This window comes from Prionailurus bengalensis, chromosome A1 (assembly GCF_016509475.1).
Source record: "Prionailurus bengalensis isolate Pbe53 chromosome A1, Fcat_Pben_1.1_paternal_pri, whole genome shotgun sequence".
NCBI classification, from domain to species: domain Eukaryota; kingdom Metazoa; phylum Chordata; class Mammalia; order Carnivora; family Felidae; genus Prionailurus; species Prionailurus bengalensis.
In genome coordinates, this window is record NC_057343.1 from 77,275,415 (window position 1) to 77,297,704 (window position 22,290).

Below are 22,290 nucleotides of genomic sequence, written 5' to 3' on the forward strand. Positions count from 1 at the left end.
GGGGAAGACATCCCCAACCCCCGGCCATCTTCCCCAGGAAGGCCAGCATTGAAAACGCGGTTAAAGTCACCACTGGCCTCTGGCTTGCTTCAATCTGGTGTCACAAAGCATGATTTCATCAGCGCTAACGTCGTACAAAGAACATTGGACCCCTTCCTTCCTTCCGGGATTCTGCTGTGAGGAAAAATGAAGGCTTCGACAGCAAACTGCTTTGCTCGAGTGGAAACTAGATTTGGAATTAGGCGTTGAGATAACTAAAGTCCATTTGCCTGCCTCCCTTTCCTCTGGTCACTTACTTAGGTCACTACTCGACACTGGGGGATCCAGGGAGACTAGGGAGGTTTTCTGTTCGGGGTGGTTAGGACTTTACAAAACTTTATGATCAGATGATTTGTGAAATGTGAGCTCGAGTTTTATGGGGAAACCAATGGGCTCCCTCGTGGCCCTCTGCAAGGTTCACATTCACGTTATGCGAGTGTCCTGATTGGGAAAAAATGGGCACACAGGTGCCCACGGGCAGAAGGCTCTGGATAACTGTTAATTATAGAGAAACAGAGCAGAAAGCAAATTAAAATAAGCGAAAAAAAGAAAGAAAAAAAGAAAAGAAAAAGGAAGGAAAGGAAAATACTTTGAAGGCGCTTTTTCCATAGGAAAAAAATATTTTATTTTTTTAAGAACAAATTCAGTTTGAAACAGACGTGGAATGGGACCTCACGGATTCCGTTTCTGGGGGCTGACTGCAATGTGGAAGGAGGCTGGAAACCTAGGACAGGCCATTAAAATAAAATGAAGAAAGAACAAAAATATTTATAACTCAAGCATAATACTGTGTTACTTACAAATTGGACAACGAAATCTTAAATAAATATCCATGGTACATAATTACGGCACAAATATGCAGCAATTTGGCAACCTTTTATACCGTTTTTCTTTTCCTCATTACAGTGCAAAGGGGGGAAAGACACTGCCGTTTAACAAGCTGTAGCTAAATACATTGCAAAATTCAGATTTTATACAAAACATCTTGCTTAGACTTTATAAAAAACCAACATTGCTCTATGTACACAATCTGGGTAAGAAAAGCCATTTCTGTCTTGTTTTCATGTGTATTTTTATTAAAAAGGTGAATAAGGCTACTGTAACACCCCGAATCCATATACAGTAAAATCTGAACCCTATTTACAGCATCTTCAGTTAAACGTTATGGTGCAAATTCCAAAGTCAGGTGACTAGGGATGAGAATACAAGCAAGGCATTTACAGTAACTTTCCAAAGCGGCACCAACTTCAAATAAAGGGAGAGTTGGTAGATTGTCATATTCTGCACCAGACACAAAACAGACGCACAGAACACTTTTCCATTGGTTGCAGGTAACTCTTCATCGAATTCATCTGATTTTTCACAGTTTAGCATATAACCAAAAGGTAGCCAACCGATGAGACACATTTGATTTCATTAAAATCAGACTATTTCCCATGTTTCCCCTTCTTGCCCCTCTCCCCCGTCCGAAAGGTAATTGTTGATGGCTTACAAGAAAATCTTGTACGAATGCACGTAAAGGAGAGGGTGGGGTGATGGAAAGAATTACATATGTACTGTGGCTGGTCACCATGGCAACCCTCCACAGAACTATGATATAGATATATATAATATATATTGTAGATATATATTATACATATATGTACACATGTATACCACTCACCCACTCACACACACACACACGCACTTTGGACCAACATCATTTTCAGGTTCAGGAAATAGAGAAGGAATAATTTCTGTGACAACTCATTTTTGCAGGCGTTCACTGGAGGTCTGAGAACCTTAAAATGCTGTTGCTACATTTTTTTTTTCTCCCAATTCAGAAAGCAAAGTGTTACCATAGTAACGGGACTATGTTAAAGATGTCTATTTTGCATAGCACATAAAAAGTAGGTTTCCTGTTTACTCGTTTTGTTTCCCAAAAGGGAGGGGGCGGGGAGGGGGTGGGGGAAGGGGGCCGGAGCTCAACTTTCAGCCCTAAGCCCCCTCTGAGGGGACCCGGTGGATTTTAGCGAACACTTCAGCCATAAGGCAAGGGAATACACAACACAGAAATGAAATGCCGGAACATCTTGCCACTGTTAAATATACGATGCGGTAACATCCATTTCCTGGTATGCAGGGCTTGTATTTCCTAGTCTACGGTTACGTGAGATGCCTTCAGAGGACTGGGTTATTTTTGTATTTACTCCCGTTATTGTTATTTTTGGAGTGATGTTGTTTTTCCCAGATGGAGCTGTCCAATTTTTCTTTTTTTAAGCACTGAGCGTTGGGACCACGTAATTGCCACAAGTGAATTTCACGTCTTTCTGGTGTGATTTGTGTGCAATCTTAAAATATATATTAGTACAAATCTGTCAGTTTCTATCCCTTGTGTTCTATATACCTGTTATAAATACGTGCCATCTTCCTCCCCCCTCGACATCATGATTTATTTCCGTCTTAAGGACTCAAAGAAGTTCGCAGTATGCGTCACCTGGACACAGCCTGCGGGCTGTGGCCTTGCTCAGTACCTCCGCGTCCGCCCTTGCAGCCGGACAGGACAGCACCGCCATAAACCAAAGTGTCGTGAGGCTCAAGTGGGGGTGCGGGGGGAGGGCACGGGGGGGGTGGGGAATCTGACCTACCTTTCACATAGGAGAATGCCTCAATAACATGGATGATGATGGAATCACAGCCTGTTTGACCTTTGGCTTGTAAACTTCTAGGTCAGATCCGGCTCTCTGCTGTTCTCCTAAATGCTTTCCCTGTGTTTCATAAAATGTGATCAGTATAGCAGCTGAGTCTGCTTCAGACATCATCCAAAGCCGACCGACTCTCCTACAGCGCCGAGGCCGTGCGCCTTATTGCCAGTACGACAACAGTCCTGCCCAGATCTGTCATCGGCGGCCCTCCTGGCCCGCCCCTCTACGACAATGCCCCTTTGTCCTACCCAGCGGAGAGAGACTGTGCTCCTCCTGCGCGTTGCCATTTGATCGGCGGATCCCTTCCAAGGCACCCCACCCCACCGCGTGCGTGGGGTCTCCTACTTGCCTCTTAAAACCTCAGCCAACCAAAGTGCTGTGCTACCTAACTGGGGTTCTCCCTCGACTTTCTGCTCCCGACGCACCAGCAGCAGCGTTGAACTGCATTTGCAGACAGCCCTCCCCACCCCCACCCCCCATCCTGGCCCGCCCCCTTCCATGAGCTCCTGGTCTTTCTGGTCTTCCGCAGCTGAAGGCTCCTTAGTAGCAGACGCAATTTCTAGAAGTGTAGGACCCATCGGCTCCAGCTGCCGTGGCGCGGGGGCAGGAGACTCCCAAGGTGAGTGTGCCAGCAGTGATGCGGGGTGTGGAGTGAGGGGCTCGCGCTGCGGGGCCCCGGAGGTCGGCAGGGGTGTGTGCAACGGTGAGGACTGGGCGCAGGACCTCTGAAAGCCTCCCCCAGCCAGAGGTCTGTGTGACAAGTCCGGACGCTCCTCGGGAGGGACGCCCAAGGCAGAAGGCGGCGTTTCCAGGCCCCGCGGCCCCCGGGGGACACCTGCCCGGGATGCTCACGGCTCGCCCAGTCCCCCCCACGCCCGCTGCCGCTCTGTCGCCCTCGGCTTCCTGCAGGCCCAGGTGACCGCGGCGCATGGCTTGGAGGTGGAGGGGGGAGGCGGGCGCTGTGGTCCCATCGGGCACCTTCCACGCCAGTCTCCCGGCCGGCGGTGGGCGTCTGTCTTCACCGCGGTCCGGGCGCTACAGACTAGGTAAGCTGTCCAACTCAACAGGGCTCTTCCGAGAAGGAGTGCTCCCTCTCCCCCGCCGTGCTCCGGTCCATTCGAGACACGGGGGGGTCATCAAACCCTCCTCGGGGCGGTGGCGGGACAGTGGGCTTCCTCCGGGAAAGCGAAGGCACCGCCGCGTCTCAGACCTTGTAGTAAATGTTCGCCGGGCTCTGGGGAGGCATCTCCTGGACTATGTACACGGGGTGCCCGTAGTCCCCGCTGACCTTCTCGTAGTGGGGGCAGAACACACTGTCCGCAGTCCTCAGCGGGATGATAATGTCACTGGGCTCCGAGCCGCTGTTGTTGCCGCTGCGCTTGGGGGTGGCCAGCGTGCTGAGCGAAAGCGTGGCCGTGTGCTGCGGCGAGTGCTTCCTGTGTCTCCTCCGGTACTTGAGCAGGAGCACCACCAGCGTGATGATGATGACGATGAAGATGATGCATCCTGAAGCAATCCCTGCGAATAAGGCCACTTCGGAACCGAGGATGTTGTTCCCCGAATGCCCGGCACTGCTGCCGTCTGTGCTGGAACCTGCGGCCGGGGACGGAAAGGAGCAGCCCAGTTACTGCTGTCCCTGCTCGGATGGCAGCCCCCCAGCCTCGGTTCCCAGCCGCGCACACCCGGCAGGACGTGGCGATCGCCCCAAAAGGGGACACGGACGGGACCCGGGCTCACCGGCCGCTCTCAACCACAGGTGTCCCCATCCGTCCACCCTTAGGGACAGGAGGGGACAGGCTCCCACGCTTCCGCCCCAGGTCCTAAACCGCCGCCAGCCACAGCAGGTGGACACAAAGGAAGCGGCCACCTCTGGGGCCAGGGCTGACTGCCGTGCGCTGCCCCCCTTGCCCCTCTGGGTGCCGGCCTTCCCGAGCATCTCCCGCCGCCTGCTTTCTACAGACAAGTCCTGCCTGCTGCGCGCTGAGGGGACCCTGGGGCCCTGGGAACACATGCCGCTCATAACTCACTTGTATTATTTGGTTTACACCTAAAATATATTGGGAAGGCAGCAGAAACACTCACGCTGAACACGCTGCCAACCCAAATGGGAAGCACTAAAAACTTGCCTGGCATCATTAGATTATCCATTTATCGGAGTGTCACAAGAATTTGACACATCTTGCCATTGAAAATTAGAAACAACAGCCTCCCTACGTGATGCTTGTAAAGCGGGGGAAGTGGCCTGCAGATGCTGACTGCACATGCCACCAACAGGCACGCTGGTCCCTCACACGAGACTGCTGACGTCGGGGAGCAGCTACCGTACAGACATGTCGTTAGCGTGGAAATAAATACGTAGCTATCTGCTCAAGGACCGGTACGAAAATGAAATTCAATGGCGGCCAACTTTATCCTGTATTCTAAACTTCAGCCAGTGATCCGACTGGTATTTTATTTTACGCTGAAAATGTGAAACAAAAATGTCAACAGTAACCACTCGAAGAACACGGCATTATGCGATATTTTAAGATGCCACCACCTAAAATGTAGAGGAGGATCAATCAGGCTCTTTGTGGATCAGACATAATTAGGCGAGGTATTAGAACATTAATTACATACATGTGAATATCGGCTCTACGCTACTGTTGCAACAGGCACGATTAAGTGTCTCCAATAAAAATAACTTTGGTCTGAGTGAGTAGTGCTCATAATTGGCACTTGCATCTGATAAATTCTACTCTTCTGAATGGGAAACTTCCGTGGGAAGGCGCAATTCTGTTCTTATCGAGCCATTAATAACAAGTACCTGCGAGCAAAGGTTACTGACTTGGGGAACTACAAGTTAATCCCACTAGTATCCAAGGGCTTGGACTCTGTTCTGCCTCTTGCTCACGGGACCCACGGATGCATCCACACACACTCACGCTGCCATACCTGGATTTGGTTTGACAAAGGGACTTGTCGTTGAACTTCTTCCATTTGTACCGGCTTCTAGTTCTGGGCGTCGTGTCGGATCATTATGCCTGGTTGACCCAGCGGAACTCGCATCTATACGAGGAACAAATGATTACTTATAGCCCAGACACCTAATGAGATCTAGCTCTAAGAACTGCCGCGTGTCAATCTCAAGAGGCACAGACAGCAATGAACGTGAGATTCTTTATGCAAAGTGCTGTGACATACAAGAATAGAGTTCTCCTTTTACAACGGAACGGTGGTACTACTTATGTCAGAGGTTCAGATCGTGAGGCCATCTGTGGAAACTATAGGGATTCTTGCATTTGGCACGCAGAGCATTGCAGATGACATTTCAATTTAAATGAGCAAGTTGACTGACTACTATACCAATTTCTAATTAGAAGAATAAATCTTTCTGCACAATAGGTTATCTGTGTGGGAAAAGGCTCAGTGAACTAGTCTTCTGTACTTGAGATGCAGAAATGGGCCAAATGGCAGAAACCTAAGTTTTCACTCTGGGTAGCGTAATTTTTTTTGAACCAAAGAGGTGTTTTGCTTTTAATAAGAAAAAAAAAAAAAGTGTGTATAGAGATACACGTACACACACATATGGCAATGGACGTTGTACCTGGCTGACCTTAACTGTGAGAAGAAACTCCAATAAAAGAAGTTTGTTACACCGACTTGAGGAAATCTGTCAGTGGCTCAAGGTGCAGAGAAAGATGTGCTTTCGAAACTAGGCTACGAGTGCGTGAAGGTGGGCGTTCACGGCATTGGTGCCACACTCGTTGGGGACTCAACCAGATTATGGTGGCTTCATGGAGCAGACGGTCTTTACCTTGTCCAACTTTCATGAGGATCTTCATGGCTCTTGTCTGGCACACCCCTCCCTCCTGGTTATCCAGGCCCTCCAAAGACCCATTTGATGTAGCTGATTAAAAATAAAATGGACAAAACAAAAAAATAAAGAAAAATCAGGAAATCAATAAGCCAAGTTTATATGAACATGAAATGTCTGAAAACAATTTGAAAAATAAGAATTCACTCTTAGTCACAAGTTTTCGGAAAGCATGGGATGCTGAAAGCCAAAAAATAAAAAATAAAGAAAATAAAGAAAAATGGATCCTGTCAACACCGCTGCACGTATGCTATCTGGTTTCAAGTTTACTTAAGCGCTTTCTCCTTCCTTCAGAATCAACTGATTTAGGGTCAGTCCATACATAAAAGGGACAGGACCTTCCAAAAAGCTTACTATTTCAGGGTCGGCCTCAAAAGAGCAAAGTAGTTAATACAGTAACTTTAAAATGTGGTAATCATCGCACAACACCTGCTTCCTCTACTACAGATTTCCTGCTTCGAGAACAATTAGCTCGATGCTCCCTGTTTGCCAAGCATCCAAGTTCGGTAAACACTAAAAGAGGAGACTCCCACACCCCCTCCTTTTCTTTCCCTGCCTTATGTGAGATGAAGAAGTATGTTAGGATTCAGGTCTTCCACTTCTGAAGTTTTCTCTCCGTCATTTTGCACTGGACTGGAAATAATAAGTGTGTTATCATTACGAAGACCGGCCTTAGACAGACTCTTCAACCAAGCTACCTGCTGGAGCACAGCTTGACCGACAGAGGGGACCACGCGCGCCCTCTGCTCTGTCAGGGCCCTGGGGCAACCCTGGGGTATGAGGGGAGATTGTGCAGTACCCACTTGCCTCCTGTTTAGCTCGAGTCCCTTCCCGTTTCAAGAGGGAGGAGGAAGGACAGGACATTTGACCACTGTCAGTACTTTTAAACAAACAGCCTATGCTCCACTGTGTGTAAACACGTTGCTGTTGCGTCTCCTTAGGACGGTGAGTTCTCTGAATAGCGTTGTGACTAAAGCTGTAAAAAGACTGCCAGGTACTTTGCTAAGGAAGAGGACTTAAATTGCAGGTCAAGTTCCAGAAGAAAAAGAAGGTGGAGGGTGCTAGACGTTTCCATTCTTCCAAAGTTCAAGGGGCAAGGAACAGAAGTGTTTCATATACATTACTGTGCGGTAAATCATTCTCTACTTTGATTATCAAAGGCTGGTCTACTAACACTGTACTTTTCAAGGCACGGAAACAGGGACAGAATTTCTGGTAAAAATACATCCAAAGGCACTCTTTCAATGGGTTGTTTGTTTTCCAAATGGTGGACCGGCCAGCAAGGTCTACATGCACACATAGCAATACGTGGGCTACAGAGTTACAACTTTTACTTTCACTGCTTTGAAAAACAATGGCTGCTTCTTGTGTGTATAAATATCTCTGTGCTTATCTGAGTGTTTCCTTAAAGTTTACAGTCTTACGATCAGACCTCACTCCTCCGCTGACACTGGTGCCGAGTTTCTCCTGGGAAAATGGGCAAAATGGCCATAATCATTCTGGGGGTAAAAAGTAGACAGTGTCCTCTTGTAGATTGTTGAGAAAATGTTTGGCAGAGAAGTTAAAACAAATACCTAAAAACTTTATACGCCTCTGTGAATCTAATAAAAAAAAAATCGTTTTTTTCCTTCCCCATTTCTCCACCCGCTTTCTCTTTTCCCTCCTCCAGACAGTTTCCCAAATTTCGAAGGGTCCTTTCCTCCCAAAGCCATGAAACAGTGTGGCTGTCTACGTGCAGGCACTGTTTGAGGGCAGGTGCAGAACAATGCTATCATCTCTCTTTAATCTTTCTCAAAAATTAGGATATGTTTTCATGTAGAAAACCCTGGAAAGCTGAGGTCTAGCCAATGGCTTCAGAAGTTTACTTAATTCAAATGGAATCTCAATGTTTTCTATGCTGTAGGCACATAAATGCACTCTCATGCAAAAGTGCACCCAAATGCACAGCGAAATGACCTCTTTCTGACTAACGGCTTAACAAATATGTTAAAAATACGATCTGAAGGGTGGTGCACAGAAAAGGCGGGGGTGGGGTAGGGTGGGTAGAGCTTTGTTTGTTTGAACCTGGAGGTCAAAAGGTCAAAGATTCAGATCTGAAGGAGAAAAAACAATGAATACCAGAGTGGGTAAGACAAGACGTGGTAGAGAAGAGTCACCGTGGAACAGAATTCAAACCTGCGTCCTCAAAGATAAAAGCTTCTGACTGCTTCTACCAAGTCCATTTGGAAGCAGGAGGGCTGCACCTCATTTGGGTGATTTTTTCTTTTGATTTTAATTTGTAGGTCACCGCCCTTTCTGGATACCAATGCTTCCGTGCAGAGTGCTTGTGGGTGTGCCCTGAATGCTGTCCAAGTGACCCCCAAATGTAGAGAGCTCCAAGAATTCAAATTAAACTGCAATCTGTAATTTAGCATCCACAGACTGTAAGATGGTCGGAGGAAAACTGTGTAGCCGGAGAATGAATCTGCTCTCCATTTTTAACAGTTGAAACTTTTTTTTAATTCCTTGAGGGAGGAAGAGCCTTCAAGCCCTGAGCTGCACAGAGAGAAATGGGAGCTTGTGCCTTTGCCTGGTTCTTGGAGATCAGAGGCCGGTGCTGGTTTGGCGGGGGGGGTGGGGGGGGTGGGGGGGTGGGGGGGTGGGGGGGGGTGGGGGGGGGTGAAGGGGGAGGATGGGCCAAGAGGGAGAACACTGTGATGTGCATTCCAGACGCTTGCTTTGTTCCCCTTTAAGTCAACTTGCAAGTTGCAAAGGTGACTGGAAGATATTGGAAAATTCATTACTAACGTTAACACAGCATCCCAGATACCTGGTTGTTTAAAAAGGGAATGAACTATAAAATACAGCTGTATGTTTGCTGTGAAGGAGTTTTGCCCTGCCGTATGGTAGCCATGACCCGAGTGGTCCCAGAAAGCCTGGTTGGAAGATGTCAGCAACCAACTGAAGCTTCAGAAGGTTAGCTTTCTAGCAAGCATAGAATAATTTAGAGTGACTTGAACTTACTTTATATTTGATTCTGTAATGAAAATTACCCTCACTCTTCCCTATGACCTCCTCAGCAGGAAGTGTAGGGAGCATCGTTCTCATTCTAGTGGTCCTCCTGTCCCTTGCCTTGAGCAAGGACACTGACAAGTGTCCTGTCCTGATAGCACCTCCTTATGGCAGTCAGCTCTGAAATAAAGCCACAAGATTAATCCTCTAAAGGCATAGTAGTGGCTCACTCTGAAAGACAAGAAAGTGCTAATGCTTGGGGAGAAAATCTAATTCCATTTCAGGAGACAATTTGGCAATATTTTTTATTGTTGATCTGAATGTATTAGGAATTTTTGACTTAGAGAGAGGGTAAAAATAAATTGCTACCTCATTATCCTTCGCTTTTCTTTGTATCTACCAACATTATCTAATGCTGCCACAATTATAGTATTCCTAAATAGATGAAATTGCATTTAATCATTTGGAGACAGAAAAAATAACCCTGTTATACCTAAGCTTTTAGTGCCCATTTTTTTGTTCTTGGTCTAGAGAAAATATAGACTTTATAAAATTAAAAATTACTAAGCAAAGTTTCTCCATCCAGTTAGAAAATGGGCTTAATAAAGATACATGGGCATTTTATAGCCTGCTTTTAAAGGCTTCTGCTTCAGGGATCTAATTGCATGTAGTAAGTATACTGAAATTACCAGATTGTTCCCCTGGGGCCTGATTTCCAGTGGGTGGAGATCATTACTCAGCAAAAAAGTACCCCGAGTTCTCACTGCCTAAAAGTTCTTCACATCTGAAAACTGCACTGCCCCACATCTGTGTCTTCCCATGAATTTGCACACGGACCTATATCTGCAGCTCCTACTCCCTGGGAATGGTACACTGGTTATCCAGGGAGAAAAAAGAGAACCGGTGAATAAAACAGACTAAAGGGGCAAGAATCTTTCTGGCCGTGTTTTCTAGACTGTGCCCACAGAGAGGAAGTAAGAGTGCATTTTAACATGTCTTCATCTGATGGCCACTGCCCCACGCCCTGGGAGGCTCCACTCTGTGGCACTGGCTTTGGGCGGTTTTCAGTCTATCACTTCGGTAACCTTGTGCTAATCAGATGGAGGAGTCACTGCTGGGTTGGTACCGTTATATGGGTCTCATTCACAAAGAGGTCAGGAAGGAGGGCAGCACAAAAAAAGTCTGCAGGATAATGTAACATCACTAGGAAGGAATTCTTGGCTATTCTGGAAAGGATGAAAAAACACACTCATACTATGCAGGTGATTTCAAACTATTCTCAAATGTAGCTTCCTGGGATGGGGCAGGGAATGGATGGACACTCAAAAGCAAACCTTTTTATCCACTTTATCAAAGCAGTCTACCAAAGGAGAGACAGATAATAAGCACAGAGGATCAGGAAAGCCACAGAGATCAGTTTCCTAATAAGAATAGAAACTATAATGTATATAAAGCTGCACATATTTGCTCTTACTTGATGATGAAACAAATAGCACTTTGTGACAATTCTCTATCAATATCATCCTCTTTGCACGACTCTCTTCCATGCATGTCATGATACGCTGGCCCTGGTAATTCTGATTTCTTAGGGCCGGTCTTCCTGCACGTGGGTCTTTCTCCTTAAGCTCAACACAGACTCAGAAGAACCAGAATCCTATCACCTGACAATCCGAGGAACCCAAAGCAGCAGAATCAAGTAGGAAACAGAGAAAGCCATGACCTTCAAATAAACATGATACAAACAAGCTTACTGTCTTCTACCAGGGCTCGCAATTCTTGGAACGTCTAAAGACTAAAAAAGCTGGAGTGAGATGTGTAGGTTGAAAACTAAGGAACCCGATAAAAATGTAATCGATGACTGTGAACATATAAACCCGGGAAACTTAGAGCATTGTCCTTAACACCCTGACAGTAATTCAAAGTCAGAATGTCTAGTATCAAAACAGCGATTTAATTTCTAGATCTCAAGGTAGTTCGATGCCTTGGATATCACAAGGGTCCTTTCAGATACTGAGGAGAAAGATTCTAAACATGGACATGATAGAGTTCAGTGAGTGCCAAAAATAAATGCCTTTTTCTGTAATTAATAAAAACTTCTGAAACAGAAACAACTGTATAATGTGCCAAAAGGAAGGAGAAAACGTCCCTTTTTCTAGCTTCTTTTCACGTGTTTTTCTTTGTGGATTTATAGTGTAAGAAATGAGGAATGTGTCATCATCAGTTTCCAAGGGCTTCGTTATTTCTCCTTGCCAGAACGTTCAAGAAAATTCAGCATGATTTCAAGGCAAATGGCATTTCATCCCATAATACCAAATTTGCCTTATCTTTGCTGTATAAATAAATGCTTCTTAAAATGGCCTCAATTTGAAGAAAAAAAAAATACAAAGGAAGATATTTTCAAAGTGAAATATACATCCACAAAAAAGGTTGCCTTTTTTTTTTTTTTAAATCTCTACTTGATGTGACAGCTCTCACGGGCATTTGATTAGCTGATTTTTAGTGTGTGGGGAACAGTTCACAGTTCAAACACTGTATAAGCTACGAGTGAGGTAGGATGTGTGTGTTTCTCCCCCAAGGAAACATTGTTCCAGTATGATAAGAAGAATCACTTGAATTAAAACCACATCACTGTGGTTGTGTTTTGAAATTTTAAGGCAGTAAATCATGCATTAAGAATTAATAACTGGCTTAGCCCCAGTGACTTCTACCCAACACAATTAATTAGTTTCTCTGCTAGACAGAACGATTTGGAAAAATGAATTTAAAAAGGGAGTCACAACTTAGACCCTCCCTCTTGTATTCTAGCATTAAAATAGGAGTGAAGATACCAGGTATCAAATTTAAATGGATGCTCTTGAATAAAACAGTATAATTTTATTTCCTCAGTTTCAAATGTTCATCATGAACAATGATAGGATATTCTATTGACAGCTCAGGAAAAAGAGGTGGTTTTAAAAATGTGTTAACAACCTTGAAACAGCTTAGTAAACTTTGTGCGTTCACTAGAAGATTTAATGACCGATATTGCCACTTTATATTAATTTGGGGGGAAGAGGGAGGTAAGAGGTTACTACGTAAACTGAGTATGAAGGTGCCAGTGTATTCATTATATCTCGTATCTCATATACCGCATGAGACTTGGACACTGAGGGAGGTCAACCTATTGAGAGAATCGTTAACAGCATAGAGTCATCATATCTAGAACATAAGAAATCCTATCACAGCTTACTCAGAAAATCTTTTAACCATCAAGAACTGTATACAAAGATCAAGTTAGTGGCAATCATGAAAGATGCTAAGAGCCAGTTAGTTACCTTTGAGAACACAGTCCCGAAGAGTCACCGATTACATATGACCAGACTGAAAAGGAGAAGCAGCGACCATGTGTGAGCGTGTGTGTGGGTGCGTGCATGCGTGTGCGAGTGCATACATAAGGGGTATATGTTAGTGAAAGGAATACCCTCCGGGTTCCAGCAGTGTACTGACGTTTTTCTGACAAAGATCAAACAGTCCCAGCAATAAATTAAGTGTCCGTATTTTTACTAAAGGCCCACTAACCACATGAGACTGATTATGGGGTTGTTTACTCTGTTTCCCCTTAAAAATACTGCCTCCAACACCTTAGTGCCTTGATTTTTAATGGAGAATTCTGTGGAGAGAAAACACCCCTTTCTAGGTCTAGGATTTTATGGCTAAAAGCTAGGATGATTTATGTACGGAATCTTTCATTAGGTAAAAAAAAAGTTTCAATAAGATCTCAGAAAACAAGTTTTCATCTAGGTATGCTTTAAGGGGATTTATCTTATTGTCACAACAATTCAGACAAAGTTAACTTTCTAAGGATGTTTCAGTCAACAGTAAAATTACCTTTATACAGGAGAGTCAACCTGAATATGGGCCAAAACCCACTAAAAGGAATTATGTCTTATTTATTTTTTAAAAGTTTATTGATTTATTTGAGGGGGGAAGGGCACCAAGAGGGAGAGAGAGAGAGCGAGAGAGAGAGAGAGAGAGAGAGAGAGAGAGAGAGAATCCCAAGAAGGCTCTGCACTGTCAGCACAGAGCCTGACACATGGCTTGGAACTCACAAACTGTGAGATCATGACCTACACGAAATCAAGAGTCGGATGCTCAAATGACTGAGCCACCCAAGCACCCTAGGAATTGTTTTAAAAATAGGTGGCCAGGGGCACCTGGGTGGCTCAGTTGGTTGAGTGTCTGACTCTTGATTTCGGCTCAGGTCATGACCTCACGGTTTGATAGTGTGAGCCCCACATCAGACTCTATGCTGAAAGTGTGGAGCTGTTTGGGATTCTCTTCTTCCTCTCTTTGCCCCTCCCCTACTCACTCTCTCTCTCTCTTTCAAAATACATAAAATAAACTTTAAAAAAAAAAGTGGCCAGATACCCATTTCAATAGACTGACCAAAACTCAAGTTAAAAAAAAAAAAAATGGCAAGAATGATATAAGAGTTCAAAAGATAAAACATTATTCCCGGTTGCCTACATTAGCCTTACTTAATTAAGCACTCAGATTTGTAAAACTGAGAACTCCCGGTCAAGACACTGTGATATCATCTCATCCAAACATTCTGAACCGTGGAGACGCATGTGTTTGAGTGAATTATTTCTAGCCCACAATCCGCTGCCCACTCCTGGGTTTTTGACAGTCTTAATCATTAAGGTATCTGTGTGGAGATATGGAAATGTCTAGATCGCAAAGGGTCGGAGTACAGAGTTCATGGTGGGGAGGGCGCACCTCCCCCCAACTTCTTGCTCATTCTACTGTCACTAATCGGATGCAATGATATTAATGGCCCAGTAATTGGGAGTCTGCAGCACTGAAGTGGAAAACATCCATCTGAGGCAGAGTTCATCTCTGGGTGGTAAGACTTCACTAGTGACTGAATTAATGTTTGCTGACAGTTTAGAATATAGCCCTGCGGATGAGAGAATGTGCCCTTCTCCATGGCACACGCGTTTAGATGGACGTGACCTTATTTGCTTTGACCATCTAGAGACCGCTGGTAACCCCAATAAAGTGCCCTCTCTGAGTCTGCCCTACACCTGAACCTTATTCCATTCAGGGAACACGTTCTATACTCTGGGAATCCAGAGCAATTTTCCACATGTTTGCTTCAATAAAAGAATACCTTCGTCTCTTGGTTCAACATCAGGAACAATGAGACTAGGCTACTTCACTGATGCAAAAAGCTGTTTTCAAAGCAGAGCTGTTGTTAGTAACACACAGCCTGGCTCCCTCCGTAATGTAATCAATTATGTTTCTTCCAGAGGTGCTGCACACCCACCCATCCACCCACCCTCCATCCGTCTGTCCGTCCGTCCATCCGTCCACACTGCAGCACTTGTACTTGACTACGGAAATTTAAAGTCTCGTTGCCTCTATTTGTATATTTGAGAAATTAAAAATTTTTGTAATTTTACTATTTAGCAACTTTCCATTGAGGGGCACAGCGGCACAGTCTGATTTGATTAACAAACGGAACTGACGGGGCGCCTGGGTGGCTCAGTCGGTTAAGCGTCCCACTCTTGATTTTGGCTCAGGTCATGGTCTCATGGTCTGTGGGATCGAGCCCCGTGTCGGGCTCTGTGCTGACAGCGCAGAACCTGCTCGGGGCTCTCTCTCTCCCTCTCTCTGACCCTACCGTACTCAATGCGTATGCACTTGTGCTCTCAAAAGAAATAAACTTCTTAAAGAAAAGGAATGTTGTTGATTAAAAGATCTACAAACAAAGAGGCCACGTGGAAGAATTGACACACTGTTATTACAGCCGCCTTTTCTCACTGGCCCTTTTTCCTTTCCTATTGCTCATGGGATGGTCTTTGTTTGACTCTGGGGCCTATGATGGAAGTTAGTTCTAGTCACACGACAGACCACAGGGCACAGGCCCTACACGTTTGAACAAGCACAGAGATCGTTCGGTATCTGGATCGTGCGAGCTTCTTGGTACCGCTATGTGCCGTGTGCACACATGCCCTCTCTCTACTGTCCCTGGGTATGTGGTGTGCACACAGGCATAGTCTCTTTACAGTGCGTGTGATGGCACGCGTACGTGTAAGACCTTTCCTCTCCCTAGGCGAGAGACCCAGGAGCACCGTCGCGGACCAATGACGCTGGTCTAAGGCCCCCCAGCCCTGGTCTGAGTTTGGACTCTGGCATTTCATGACCTTGGGAACTGCCCATACCATTGAGGAAGTACTCATACTTTCCAACCTCTGGTTTTCTCATGGCGATAAACATTTCTCTGCCGCGTTGTTTCTGAGACTGCAAAGTGACACAGCATGTGAAGCCACAACGCTTTCCTTTATGCGACCAAACACCTGGCCAGGGATCTCAGAATTCGGGGAACAATTGTACGACTCATAGGAACTGCACAGGTTTTCTCAAAGTGATTTTTTTTTTTTAATGCCTGTCTATGCCTCTTGGCTATTTTAAAAGTGCTTTAGTTTGCTTTAAATTTTGATCTTCAAGGTGAATATTTAAAGGCTATTAAGAAACTCGTTCTCTCTCATGCTTGTATTAGGTCTCCAGTATTACTCAGTTATTTATAAGGCTAAGTGAACTTTCAAAAAGCTATAAATACAGGTGTTAGATATTAACATGCATTTTATGAAACTGTAAAGGCAGTTTTATTCTGAGTGATTCCTAAAGAATTCCACTTTTCACATGGAATCTTCTCATCTGCTCTTGTTCTGCTTATTTTGCACATGAGGTTTTTCAGTGTCTACCACCCCCCCACCCCCACCCCCTTCAACGCCTTCCCATTGCTTTAAGAGTCGGTTGTCTTTTTCTTTCCTTAGTGGTTTTTGGGGGTAAGGAATAGTGTTCACAGGACTCTCTCTGTCTAGCTTAAATGAGATAACCTGTCACGCCTGCCCAGGTGACACCATTGGATGTGAACAGAGTCCCATTCCATGCTAGCCCTGTCCTTCTGCACCCTGGGGGATCCATCGGGATAATTATCCCAACGGCCATGACTCCATCAGTCCCATGAGCCCAAAGTTTCTCAGCACAATGTCCAGTTAAGCAGAAGCTGAGACTTTATTCCTCAAGTGCAAAGAACGTGAGCTTTGTTTGTCTGAAATCCAACAAGGAGTCTTACTGATACATTCTGGAAGAGCCTTCAGTACAGTCAGAAGACGATTTCACATTATGTTAAAAAATAATAGAAACAACACTTCTAATTATCAGGCTAATGAAATACCTTTCCCAGCCTGTCTCAGTGACAAGGCAGCCCTGACACCCTTCTCTCTAGGAGGATATTTATACCACGTTAGAATGTTGCCGAAATTATCAATAAAAACACAGCGTTTCCTTTGTGTGGCAGGGAACTGAGACAAAGCCCTGGCAAGGTTGGGGAAATGCAAGTAGAGAAACGATTCCATGGACAGAACAGTCCGCCCGCTCTGTCTCTTCTGGGTCTTACAGAGGATCTGCTAACAAGCTCAGGCAATTCCACCAACAGAAAGATACAGAAATGCATGTTTCTTCGGAAAGGAAGCCCAGAGACAAAAGAACTTTTATGACACTCCAACAAGACGAAGAGAAGAGATCTTATAATTAAGTTACGTAGCATTCCTGAAACTTGTAAACTCTCTGGAGTTTCATTTTATGGATGGTTTGCAAATAACTTATACTTTGCTAGCACATCTTCCCAGCCCGCTAGCTTGCAGGAAAGCCTGGCTTCGCCCTTGGGCTCCTGCCTCACACACTCTGCTCCAAGGGGACCCCATGGGTTGTACTTACTGGGAGCCAACCTTGGAAATGAGCACTTTATATAGATCATGCATTTCAATTCCTGTTACCCTGCGCAGGCAGATATAGTCAGCATCCCCAGTGCACAGATGAAGAGATTGGGGCAGAGGGTGGTTAAGTTACCCGCTGAAGGGCATTCAAGAACCCACATCTGTCTGACTCCAGACGCACACCCACCAAGCTGATCTGTCGCTCTACGTGGCATGTGTAGATAATCCTCCAGACACCCAAGGGTCTGATGGACAGTCTATTACAAAGATGACAGTTGTAGGGGCGCCTGGGTGGCTCAGTCGGTTGGGCGTCCAACTTCGGCTCAGGTCATGATCTCACAGTTCGTGGGTTCGAGCCCCGCGTCGGCCTCTGTGCTGACGGCTCAGAGCGTGGAGCCTACTTCGGATTCTGTGTCTCCCCCTCTCTCTGCCCTTCCCCTGCTCACGCTCTGTGTCTCTCTGCCTCTCAATAATAAATAAACATTAAAAAAAAATTTTTTTAAAAACAAAAAACAAAAAACAAAGATGACAGTTGTAGGTTAGAAATAAACGTGTTTAAATGCTGGAATTTGGCAATTATATACAAGGTATAAAGATAAATCCTCACCCCAAAGTCAGGGGCTTGAGTGACAGGCTGATACGATCATGTCACTAAACTTGATGGAAGCATAGCTTCTGCTACGTTTATCATATAAAATAATTCATGAAAGAAAACCCATAATTATTTTACACAGACCACACATTCTCACAGAGCTGAAAAGAAATCTACATGTACAAGGATATTCGAAAGTTCCCACAACTTTTGTGCTGGCGAAAGGTTACGGTACACCCAGTATATTTTAGTGTCAGCTGCCAGACCTACTATTCCCCGAAATAAAGAAGTATGTCGAAAACCCAAAGGGAAAACAAACCCAAAAGGAAGACAAATATAATGAATATAAATACAAATGTAATAAATGCAGGAAATGGAATCTGCTGTTCCCCTGCTTTGATTTCTTTAAGGATAGTATTCTGTTATATTTGTATGTAAGCATTTTGATTTATTTTGCAATTTTGCTCAGAAGTGAAGTCTATGCCTAAAAAATAGCAAGCAAAGCTGACTGTGGAGCCTTCCAATTTTATATGCTCTGATTTAAAAAAAAAAAAATTGCTTTAGAGAACTAAACCAATGGCCTAGGAAATGGTGACTCCTTCAGACTTGTCTACTGCTCCCTAAGGAAGACCTTCCCAAGGCAAAGAAAGGGAGAGGCAGCTTTGGGGAGGACCGCTGTGAGTATGGCAGGGTGGACGTTAAAGAACGACCTTTGATCAAACCATCGTTGGAAATGACGACTTTCAGACTATTCCACAAGTTCAAATCTTGGCTACGGATGTGAAGTAAAACATCATGAAAGTTACATAAGGCTAAACTGGGGCAGGGGTGGGGGGGGGGCTCGCACACGTGGTCTTTGTCACAGGGCTCTGCTGCGGCCACTGTTCACTTAAAAAGTATTAACACAGCGGCACTCACTCGTCATTCATGTCTGACTCACATAATTTTGGAGGTGGGGTGAGAACCTCTTTGTAGGTATTTTGCAAGGTCCTGTGCTGAGCCTGGATAACCAACCTGCGGAACCTTCGTGAAGTCGGATGTGGCCTAGGGCCAGAAAACTGCTGACTCATTCGGCTCTGGGTTGTCGTCTCTAAAAAGAAATTGGAAGCCAAGCACAGAGAGTATCTACAAGAAAAGTCTAGAACACAAATATGGATGAAGGCTGAGAATACAGTTAGGGAGGTTTTCCTTCTGCATTAATTGGACTGTTTACCAACAAGATAGAGCTTCCCTTAAAATGCACACTTGAGAACAGATGGTTATTTCACAAACTTTAAAAAATGTTAAAGGCAAAATAAAAGTAACTATAGGTTACACAAAATAACGCGTACTATGCTTTTAAGGCAATTGAGACTCGGAATGTAACTGGGGTGCCTGGGGGGTTTGGTCGGTGACGGGGGTCCAACTTCAGCTCAGGCCATGATCTCTCAGTTTTTGAGTTTGAGCCCTATGTCAGGATCTGTGCTGACGGTTTGGAGCCTGGAGCCTGCTTCGGATTCTGTGTCTCCCTTTCTCCCCTCTATCATTTGTGGTCTCTCTCTCTCTCTCTCTCTCAAATTGAATAAAACATTAAAAAAAAAAAGAATATGAATGTGATAAAGAATAGGGGGCTTTTTCAGACCAAGTGGCAATAACACCCCCCTTTTGAGTCATTTAAGATTAGGAGATTTTTTGATGCAAATTAGGCCCAAGGCTAATTACTGAAATAGGTCACTTGAAAAAGTCAATTCTAAACATTTAGAAAACCCACATGTATCATTTTGCCACATGTCAAAGCAAATAATCATCTATGAGAAGAACTAATGAGGAAGCGTATCATTTTGTCACTTCCTAAGGGAATTTAGTGGATACTTGGTAGGTTTAAAAATACACATCCAATTAAGAATTAATATTTACTTCTAAAACTCCAAAGGGTGGTGACTACATTCTATATCCGGTAACACTGTAAATCAAATTAAGTGTCTTTAAAGAATTCATAGCAGATCCCGTCCATTTCCGTTGGAGGAAAGGCACGTGGACACGAGACCCTACCCTGGATGTGTGTTTCCAGCCCTAAGATGGTTTGGAACTGCAGCCCTCCATCATGGGCCATAACAACAACAATAAAGGAACATTCTAGAAAACAAATCAAAATTCAAAGAAATAAAGGGACTTTCTCCTTAAGCACAGGCGGCAGGACTGGAACCCAGGTCTCTGGGCTGCTGGTGCAGTGCTCCTGGAATCAGTTTACCTAGGGAATTAGCCAACACCTCAGGACCCCACGGGCAATCTGGACCCGTCCCCTCTGCGGTAACTCGACTCCCAACTATCCCTTTCCTTTTTCCTTCCCCTGAAAAGGAACCACACACAACGGTGATGGTGTTAACACTACTACTCTTAGTTATGAAGGTTCTGAGACGCTAAGATTTGGAGCTGAACACACTGTCCACATGACAGCATCCTCCACACCAACATTATTCACTGTCTCAAAGTGAACCGATGACCTGAAGTGTCAAAAATACATTTGTAAAGCTGAGTACTTTCCAGCCCGCTATCTTGACTGGTGCTATTTTAAGTCGAGTGGGACTCCTGGGTGTGTGAGTGATCGTTGGAGGTGGAAATCAGTGACTTCTAAAAATCCTGAAATTCTTGAAGAAGCCATGGAAAGTCAGCACGAACTTTTTAAACTATTTTAAAATGTGTGCCTCTCGTCTCTCACCTTCTTTCCTGGGAAAGCTGTCTATCCATGACCTCTGCTGTGGGGGTGGGATAAGAAATGAGCTTCTGGCTTTTCCCAAGTCTCTGCAGTGACTTTCTGTGTGTGCGACTCGACTGGAGTCCCTCAGCTGCCTAGTGAGGGACAGTCCCCCAGGTTGGCCTCTCAGCCCCAGGCCCTTTCCCCAGGACCCCCCACAACCACCCAGTGCCAGCGCTCAAACAGCCTCTCACGGGTTCCCACTGGATACCCTTCACTCTATTTTAAGAAAGATTCTTTTATCCCAGGCTACCATGTGGTTTTATACAGCGAAACTTAACTCTGAGGCAAGTCCTGGAGGCCAGTGTAGCTCAGCTACCTGCTACTGAAGTTAATGATGAGTTTTTATCAAAAGAAAAACAGTAAGAGATACCATGGTTGCATAGATTAATAGTATAATTTTAAATTAAACTGTGCTTCTAATGTTTGTTTTTGAGAGAGAGAGAGAGAGAGAGAGAGAGAGAGCGCGCAAGCAAACATGAGCTGGGGAGGGGCAGAGAGAGAGGGAGACACAGAATCCGAAGCAAGCTCCAGGCTCTGAGCTGTCAGCACAGAGCCCAACGCAGGGCTTGAACTCACAAACTGTGAGATCATGACCTGAGCCCCCAGGAGCCCCTAGACTGCTTCTAAATACACACCTGTCATGTGTTGATGCCAATACCAAGCACGCAGTGTTTGTGTTCCCGCCTCGGACCTCAGACTGAAGGCTAAATCCCACCATGTGTGCTGAAATCCCATCTGTGCTCAGGGGGGGACGCAGAATGTACAGAGCCATCTTTATGAAGTCATCATTGAAAATAAAGGGGCAAAATCTGGGTCTGTTGGCTTATCTCCATGGAAGAGCCAGCTCATGGACTTGGGCTGCACACACAGTTCTAGTGACAACTCAGGAGCAGTAGGCACTCGACGGTGCCCCCTCTCAGGCACTGCACCTGCCCTCTCCCACCTCCTCTGGGCACCAGCCTTCTGTGTGAATTCATCTGAGGTAAGTTTCGGTTCCCTGCACTAAAACATTAGGGTCCTTGGTAAACAGTCTTTAAAAGTATTTTTTTTTTTAATTTTTGAAAGCTTATTTATGTATTAGTTTGAGAGAGAGAGAGAGAGAGAGAGAGAGAGTGTAAGTGGGGAGGGGCAGAGAGAGAGAGAGAGAGAGAGAGAGAGAGAGAATCTCAAGTAGGCTCCATGCTGTCAGCACAGAGCCTGACGCAGGACTTGAACTCATGAACTGTGAGATCATGACCTGAGCTGAAGTTGGACGCCTAACGAAGCCACCCAGGTGCCCCGTGAAAAAGTCTTTAAAATAAATAAATAAATACGTAAACTGCTAGACTTCCAATAGCTCCATTTATGTTACCTAATAACTTTTATATTTTCAAAGATTTCTCTATTGTTTTGTATCATTTACCACCCCACCTGCTTGTTTCTTCCATCGGAATGCTTTTATTTTCATTTTATGATAATCATTCTTTGAAATCTATAATTTACCCCCTTTCCTTTCTTCATGGTACTTACTCTTGCTAAGCTACTCTCTGGGTGTCACATTGGCTTAAAGATAGGCTTTTAGTCTCTAGTGTTTCAGGTTTGCACAAAGGACAGGATAATTAGACGGCTATGACCATCTTCATTTT

General features: G+C 44.9%; 1 protein-coding gene across 2 annotated transcripts in view; it reads right to left on the minus strand.

Annotated features, from left to right (window-relative positions):
* Window positions 1-639: 639 nt before the first annotated feature.
* The window catches only part of EFNB2 (ephrin B2), a 45,704-nt gene continuing 24,053 nt past the window's right edge, over window positions 640-22,290 (minus strand). The window contains exons 3-5 of one of the 2 annotated variants that reach the window (XM_043582757.1): window positions 6,520-6,612; window positions 5,658-5,771; window positions 640-4,316 (exon numbers count right to left, since the gene is read on the minus strand). In XM_043582757.1, the coding sequence (XP_043438692.1) occupies window positions 3,928-4,316; window positions 5,658-5,771; window positions 6,520-6,612 (596 nt within the window). In that variant the 3' untranslated portion in view covers window positions 640-3,927. The remainder of the gene's footprint in view (window positions 4,317-5,657; window positions 5,772-6,519; window positions 6,613-22,290) is intronic. The other variant, XM_043582765.1, reaches the window with a different exon arrangement.